The 9,005-nt window shown below is 40.0% G+C and overlaps 1 protein-coding gene across 1 annotated transcript in view; it reads right to left on the bottom strand.

The window, feature by feature from the left end:
* Window positions 1-3,952: 3,952 nt before the first annotated feature.
* CRCP (CGRP receptor component) overlaps window positions 3,953-9,005 on the bottom strand; it is a gene marked incomplete at its 5' end in the record, with an annotated part of 28,126 nt that continues 23,073 nt past the window's right edge. The window contains one exon of the mRNA XM_009699175.1: window positions 3,953-4,096. Within this exon, the coding sequence (XP_009697477.1) occupies window positions 3,953-4,096 (144 nt within the window). The remainder of the gene's footprint in view (window positions 4,097-9,005) is intronic.

Genomic DNA, 9,005 nt, shown 5'->3' with positions numbered 1-9,005 from the left:
GGGGCCGCACGGCACCAGGCATGGATGGAAAAGGGGGACAACGGAGAAAGCCCCCATCCGCTGCGTCTCAGCTCTTAACGAGAGCAGCCTTTGCCTCCACGCTGAGCCAGCAAACGAGAACATCCCGAGGCCACAGCAGAAGGGAAAGCAGACTGACAGAAACCCTGAGGTTGGACTAGGCGATCTCCAGAGCTCCCGTCCAACCCCCCCGCTGCTCAAGCAGGGTCAACCAAGTCTTCGCCCTTCAAGTGTCAGTTGGGAGACACTCGTACTTCCAAGGGGGTGAAGAGGAAGGTACGAATTCAGCAGCCTCCAGCTCACCCCGCTCCCTCCGAGCGGCCCCCAAGACAGGTCTGGGACCAGCAGTAATTTGCTCCAGGGCACAGGCTGCCTTCGGTCTGCAACAACTCCGCTGAGTTCCAGTTAAATTTCTCGACTTTATTTCTTCTAAGGTATGACAGTTTCAAAAATATGTCCAGTTTGATTATTCTTTGTGTGTCAGGGGTCTGCTAGGATTACAGCAGCTGCGGACATCCCCCCCGACGCCATATCCTGATGGGACCAGTTAATTATTTTAGGACACGATTCTCACCCGGTGTAAATCAGCCCGGTTTGGTTGCCTTCAAAAGCAATAGCTTGTCTGTGACTGATGTTTTAGTGAGTAAAAAGTTATCTAGAGAACTGTTTATGACAGGACCCTTCTAAAAAACATTTGTATGAACACTTTTAAACTTCAAGATACTCTGTAAATGTTATTTAAGCCCTTCAGCACACCGACACATCAGGCTTGAATGCCATTTCAATGTACTACTTTAGTGTTGTTTAAAGACATGCTTCAGAAGAAAACCTGCCCCCCCAAAAACATGCTTCAGAAGAAAAACAAAACTCCAAGTTCTTGAGTTTGCTCTTTCTAATTAAGACTACACATCTCTATCCAGCAAATACACCCCACAAATACAGACAACCAAAATGCATTTCGCTCCCTGCAAGCCTTTTCCTGTCAAATTCTGCATTTCAGTGCTGGGCAAAAGCCTCGTACACAGCCCTGCCACGGCGTGACCACCACCAAAGCCGCCCAGGTCATCGGTAGGGATTTCCTGCATCTTCTACAAAATTCCCTGCGGACACCTCTATCTCTATTTCCCTTTCCTAGCACCAGAGCACCACCAGGTAGGAGCAGCAGCTCCTTCTCTTACCGTAAAACAAAGCTTCTTCTAATAAAGCTTCTCCAGCGACGGCTGCCGAACAATTCTAAAGAAATCTGGCCTTCTTGGGCTTGAATTTATGAAAAGAGAAACCCCAGGTATTTTAACGTATCAAAACAGCAGAGGGATCCTGGCAGCTCGCTCCCCCTTTCTCCCAAGACCCCAACGTGCCCTACAGAATAAAAGTGAGGAACACATAAGAAATGAGAAAGCTAAAAGTAATACGCACTTCCTACATATTCAGAAAGTGCCAAGTACTCTGCCCTTTTCTTCTCAAAACTAGGGGCCGAGCTTTTAAGTGCCCAATACGCACGTATGCCTTTTTGGACCCACGACACATCAGAGGCCCACTCTCTTCATGCCATCTTCTCTCCTTCAAAAGAACTAGAAGAGTACATTTGTCATGTTAGGTAACTGATTAGTTAAGAAAACAAAAAGCAACCTTGGGAGACAGGCAGATCTTTTACGTAATATATAGGACCGGAAAAATGGTGTCACTTAAGCAAGATGACATTTGCTTTCCATAAACCATTTCTGACTCTCAGGTTTCCAAAGAACACACCCAAGAGTAAACAACAGAACGTGAAACCTGCTCTCAGAGCCAGAGTAATTCCTCACCTGTACTTACATGGTCAGAGAGCACAGACAGGAGATTTAAAAATTATTTCTTGATGTAATGCAGATGTCGAAATCCCAGATCCCTTCAGATGTTACTTAGTATTGCATTTTTAGGGAAATTATAATTTATGTGTCTTAATTAAGACTGAACAAGATACCCATGCATTTGCACAAGTTTAATATACGTATCCATCTGGAACTGATTTTGATAAAAAGGTTAAATACAATAGTTCTTGTATCTTGTACAACACGCATACAACAGAAGACAACACAGACGCTGGCAAAAATCCATTACGATAACAAATCGGCAATTCCCAAGATGGAACATCCAAATTCAGAGATCTCTTACAATATTCTTGCTGGCTAAAGATACTTGCGACCTGGTTCCATCTGCTTTTCATAAGTTTAGAATATGCTTCAATAACTTAATTTTAGAAAAAGACAGATAAAAATGTAAACACTTGCAGCCCAAGGCCACAGCATATCAAACAACATCAGTGACTGCTAAGAATAAAAATGCTGATTTTAAAATTAATTGCACGTCATTCCATGATACGATCTACTTATCTCTTTGGTTTTGTTGTACATTTAGAGAGAAAATACATGTTGATGTACCACAAGAACCACCAAGGACTGTCCCCCTCTAATACTACACTTACCCAGTCAAAACACATGTAGTCTTCAGCCTTGGAATGCATTTAATATAAGATAAATTATCTTTTAAGAGGTAACAAATATATTTTCCAGTAATTTCCTTTCCTCTCCAAACATCAAAGAAGCTTACATTACCACAGAAATGCGTATCATAAATCCCTCAGACCCTGAAGTTATCATTCCCTTTCATATATGGCACAACTAAACCTCAGAAAGCGTAAATTCTTTGCATAAAACCACAAAATAAAACCATGACAGAAGTGGGAGGGGGAAAAAAAAAAAAGTCAGATATTCTGATTCAAGGTCTTATATCTTGTCTATAAGCCACAAAATTCCCAGGATGTACTTCAAACTTTATTTCTATTTCCAGTACATTATAATAATTACAAAAGAACGGTCTGCAGTCACAGTATAAAACCAGTGTCATGTGTAACTCATGACTTTGTGTGTATATATATCTATATATGCACAAATGATTTATTATAATCATCAATGCTTTCAACATTAAATACTTGATCCTGAAATCTTTAATCAGACAAAAGCACAGTACACAGAAAATTCTGCTTCAACCAGGACTGATTCTCATTCTTCTAAACCAGATTAGGACTTACTTTAGTGTTGACTCATTCATTTACTCCACGGTCGACAGCATTTACACAACACTGTGACTTGTCTCTATATAAATATTGGAACAAACCTTCAAAGGGAAAATAGACATCTCAAGCCTAAATGTTCTTCTGTTTGTGTTACTAAGAGCCTTAACATCTGAGTCCAGAGCCTCAACTGCTGTCTGTAAACTGGTCCAACTCAGCTGATTTCAGTGGCAATACGTTCATTTAGCCGATGATGTGGATCTCTCTTATCAAGCATGGACTGCCAGATGTCCTTGACAACAGTTACCCTACCAACAGATCCTCTCACTTCCATGATGCCAACAGCCTACTTGAAATTGTCTGGCCAGATACCAAGCAGCTCTTGTACATTACTCGATGTTCTGACCGCTGAAAACAGCCGTTTTCACAAACGGCTCCAAAAGTTGGCTTTATATTGCAGACCGTATTCTAAAAACCAGTTGGGCAATTCAAAAGCGTATGAAAGTAATTATAATTATAGTACTGCTGTGATAATTAAAACACTGCCAGCTGTATGTAAGCCTATTCAAATGTACAGCTGTTATATGGGTAATGGAAAAAATATAAAAGCTTCAGATTCTATGCCCCGTAATTTCTCAGACTGCTACATTACAAACTCAGCGACTACCATCCCTGTTTATCACAAAATGCCAAAACAATAGTGTCCTTTTCCATGCTTTCTTGTAAACAATTGGTTCTCTCATCATCTCTGAGTAATAAAAATTGTAACATATTTTACAATGATGTCCAATACAAGATTAAACCGGTATCAAGTAAAAACCAGAAAAATATTAGCTGATTCTTTTCTGCTGAAATTGTTGCCAGCTTTGGTCTAGATGCCTCCTATGCTTGGTCACCTTTGTCTTCGGTTGCCATTGCCGAGTCTCTCTGTTGTTCTTCCGGATCCCCTGGAAGAATACCGGTGACTGTCTGGAGAAGTGACTCAATCTGCTCTTCTGTTAGCCTTTCCTCGCTTTCTTCTACCATCTGCAGGTCAAAAGACAATCTATTGTAATCATGAAATCCATACTTCCTTCCTCAGCTCCAAATAGAGAGACTCAACTAATTGGGAAATACTGTTCTCAATGGATGCAAGACACAGTCCGAGCCCATTACAAAAGCATTTTACAAAGTGTAACTCTTACAATACTTAAAAAAAAGAAAGAAGAGCTCCATTGTTAACCACTACAATTGGCATTCCATAATGAGACCCTGCTTTCTTCACAACACGGAAAACACCACACTCAGAACAGGCTTTCCTCCCCGGTTTCTCCTAAAGCCTCTCTCAACCGACAGCTCAGTATCTTGAGCCAGGCCTTTCATTTAGCACACGTGCAGACCTACCTTCCAGAACTATTTTCCTAAGTTCCTGTGCTTTCATGCGAAAACTGAAATGAGATAACCTGAGAGTGGTTACCTGAACCTTGGTACTTATCGAGCACCTAGACTATAAGTAATCAGGCCATAAAAGAAACCACCTAATCCTACAGCAGCTATACTTCACTGGAATTTGCTTGGATTGTGAGATTCATGAATATAAAGGCGTATAAAAGCTCTGAGCAACACAAAACTTGCTGTCAGGAATCAACAATAAAATTCCAGAAGATTAGTTAGGGACCTGCTCTCACTGTGGAGCTGTGGGAACTCTTATATCACTGCTACCAGTAAAAACAACTGCCCTAATTTATAGGCAGCTGTTAAAAGGAAAAGCTTGTCAGAGGACTGGAAAAGCGAGCCAAAAAGAACTCTTCAAACGCAAATGAAACCAATTAGGTTTGCGGGGTTAGAGATTTTCTTTTTTATACAAAGTCCTTTAAAATGTCCTTTGAAGAGCAGTGATTTATATTAATTATGGTTCCAAGTCAATGCAGGTTTAATCAGTTCTAGCTATAAATTGTCAGCTATTCAGATGCATCTTGCCTTCTAAATAACAGAGTGGTACATTCAATTAATTTTTTTTTTCCTTCAATGTCTTATGAGCCCTCTTTGCACAATCTGATCATCTTTCATCAGCCATTATCCACAGATCCTCGACAAGAGGAATGCGAGCACGCTAGAATCCACTCATGCAGCAAAAGGCAGACAGTGAATATCCATTTGCAAATGACTGTTTCTGGGAACCATCCTGATCAAAGGACGAAATTCTCTGTGGAATGGCTTTCCAAGTACGGTTAGTTCAAGAACGACTGTAGGACCCTGGCTTGAAAAACAGCCCTGGCTCTCATTACCCACAGCTGCTATACTATACACTATGTGTTAAAATATACTAAAAATCCTCCTAACGTTACCCTTCTGTGTAAGCAACTGCTGCAGCTCCTGAAGCGGTATCAGGTAATTGCTTGCTAGGCTGCATTTCAGGAGTAATCATCTCAGCAGCTTGACTAGCGTACCTTGGAGCATCAACATCATACAATCAAGTGTGTTACAGTGCGTACATACACTCTTTGTTGCCAATACTGCTAACAAAGCCATTACTCTACAGATGACCTATGCTATTAAGTTTTGTAAAGGATTATCAGCCTGGTTTTTGGACTGGATTAGAGTGTTATTAATTACTGTTACACTGAATTTTAAAGGTGACAGCCCCATAGCAGCAGGAACTGTACAAACAAAAAGCCCACATCCTTTGGACAGGCAGTATCACTTAAGGCAGAATGATTTAGCTCTTAGTGGCCAATGTCTCCCGCATTCATTATCATCCCGCTGCTTTCCGATCTTCAGAAAAATGGCACCTTGCCTAGTTTAGGTTTGATTTATTGGATCCCATGAAGTACACCCCTCTTCCCCATTTAAATGTTATCCCTCCTTATAAATATCTCCTTGCCCTTTCTCCTCCAAACACTTTCTCCTTTAGGTGCTTGCTTCAGGTAGCCAGAGTTAAACGCAAGGACTTGATCAGAACTTAAAACAGGTAATACAGAGTGATTTCTAGATCAGCATCAGCTCTTCTCAACTTCTGCATTGAAGGAAGAATATTCTTACACGAGTGCCTACTCACTGCTTCTTACTTGCTCCCTCCCCAGTGCTGAATGAGTAATGCCCCAACACTCAGCATGAACAATCATGCTGTTGTCATTTATATTGGCTGAACATGGAAGCCTTCACGACCGACAAACTGCAGATATGACTCAGGACATTGACAGATGAGCTCTGGTGACTGTTCTGGCAGTTTAAGAAACCACACTTTACCAGAAAGTTGATGAAAGAAAATAGTCTCTCATGTTTCAGATGCTTTGGTGGTGTAACTGATGTCTCATTAAACTGTTGAGAAAAGCATTTTTAAAGAAAGATGTCAGATGCTGCACTGAGGAGTGGGTAATGCAGCTCCAAATTCCCTTCTGTTAATAGATCTGTAGTCTCTGCCAGTGGGAAGCGGTAATTCCTTAACCTACTGCATCAAATTCATGAAGGGCTCACCTCTCGGTGCCTCTGAGCCATGTACTCTCACTGCCAGCTCTCACACCAGGAGCTACTGATAGACAAAAAATAGACATACATTGGGCAGGATGGACAGCTTATTATTCCAGATGATGCTCCAGCACTATTTTGCTGTGATACTATTCAAGAGTTCAAAGGATCAAAAGCATAAGCTATAAGAATCAATTTTTTTCACTCTTCAGGGAAACAGCCTGAGCAGCGACTTATGAAAACGTAAGCAGTTAGGAAGCAGCAAGGTAGCATGCCAAAAGGAAAAATTCAAAAAATTAGGCACAGCGAGCATGTAGATAAAGAGACAAATGAAACTGTCCTAAAGCGAAACAGATATTGAGGGAAACAGAAGGTCACTCAGAGGCTTACTCTAGATTCAACAGATGTTCACACAATCTTCTGATTCACAACTGTAAGACAAAATACCGTTGCTACTGATACTACTAGGAAATAACATTATGATGCTCAGAATAGAAATTATGTGTAAGAGAAAGCCTAAGGGGCAAAAAACCCCAATTGTATTCAAGTACCTACTTTTCCGGCAAGAATTTTACCAATATATGAAAAAATATCTATGAAAAAGCCTTGCTAACCTCTAACTTGCAATTGGCTGAAACTCCTCAAGCAACAGATTCAAACCATAAGCAACCAGGAATGTGAAGTTTATACTAAGGAAAACAAAAATGCAAATGTTTTTAATAAGCATATGACATAAGATGTTTATGTTGGCAGTGGTACACACACCGAATAGAAACAGATTATCCCAACAGATGATGCCATGTGCAAAGCATAGGGTATTATCAACCAAAGCTCTGCTGAACTGTGTATTTTCAATATTCAGGGGTTTGTGCAAGTAACAGAATTGGACAATGTTATAGTAACACAATTTATAGATAAAAAGCACCCTGATGTGCAGCAAGACGTGCATGTCTCCTTCTCAGGGCGGAGAGCAAGCATTTGCTTGAAATGAACACAAGAGAAAGGCAGTAAGCCGTGTCAGCTATGCTGCTTCTTGTAATAAATAATTCCCAAGTTGTTACTGCTTTTCAGCACTCAAGTCTATACTGTCCCAAAATAACTACAGAGTTTTTGTAGCAAATGTTATATCAGTGGCATTCATACATATACACAGTATGGATTTTCTGTGAAATGCAACTACATAGTCAAGATCAACTCCATCAAGTCAGGTCTCAATAATAACTTCTATTTCACTTAAACTAGTTAGTTACTAAACTCCAATTGCAATATATTCATAGAGTAAGCAATTTTCACATTTCATTTCCTCCCCAGCTAATGCTCTGAACAATATCATCTACAAGATGACCAAAGAAGGAATCAAGGAAGGACGCTCGAAAACTTTATTGGCATAAAATCCTTACAGCTACAAAAGAGGAGGCATGTTCCCCCTGCAGCTAGCATATACTTCTCAAGCCTGAGTACCTGGAGTTGCTTCTTACTTTATTGACAAATGTAGTGATAAAAACAGCCAGATCTTCAGAACTGTGGAATACATAAATATTCAGAAGGCAAGTGAAGCCACAGTACTGCTTACCTTTAAGAGCAATGCTACCTTTATTTTGGAGTCTAACAACCAATTTTTCACCTGCTTAAGCACCCTGTACCTACAACAGTTAGGCCACCGCTTATGTATTGACTTAATTTCAAGTACTCAAGAGGCTCAACTAACTTAACTGGACTTTAAGCTTTAAATTCAGCAAACATTTACGAGAGGGAGAATACATCAAGAAAAGGATGCCAATTCTGTTCTGCCTCTCCAGATACATCTATGCCTGGGCTTTCTAATACAGCAAAATAAAACATGCATCCAACATCCATCACTGAACCTCGCTACAAGAGAATGAAAAGACAAATCGCTCGCCAACTGCAGAATTAAACACTGGCAGACACCTTGCTCAGTAACGTAACTGCTACTGGGAACCAGAGCTGTGCTTATTAAACAAAGGTGTACGTGGAATATTTTACTACCATGTAGCCTTTTCCAGCTGCAGATTTTAACAGTAGCTTTTTTTAATTGAGCACTGTGTATGAATTTCTCAGAGGAACAAAAGAACCACGATTACCAAATCAGAACATAGTAACAGAATTACATTAAGCAGTAAGACACATTAAAACCTGCTGACAAATTCTCATGGCAGAAAGTAATTTTCAGAAGCTTTTAAAGATTTTATTTATCAAGAAGGTAAATCAGAAAGTAATAGCTAGCCTGTCAAGATAATTTCAAAGATTAAAGTGTTTATTCATAAAATGAACGTACAGATCTGTATGTTCATAGTGCCATGTACACATGTAAGCACAAAATATGAACATAGACATATATATACACACACATGCATACTTGTCTATTTTTTTTTTTTAAACTCAGTGAAACAAGGACAAACATTTTAGGAACATGCTTTCCATAATTATAACAATACCTCATATTTTCTGCTTACCCAATTAAAAGTAG

This window comes from Cariama cristata, unplaced genomic scaffold (assembly GCF_000690535.1).
Source record: "Cariama cristata isolate BGI_N322 unplaced genomic scaffold, ASM69053v1 scaffold23494, whole genome shotgun sequence".
Taxonomy (NCBI): Eukaryota; Metazoa; Chordata; class Aves; order Cariamiformes; family Cariamidae; genus Cariama; species Cariama cristata.
The sequence above is the reverse complement of the archived record's forward strand: the minus strand, read 5'-3'. Positions and strand labels throughout refer to the sequence as shown.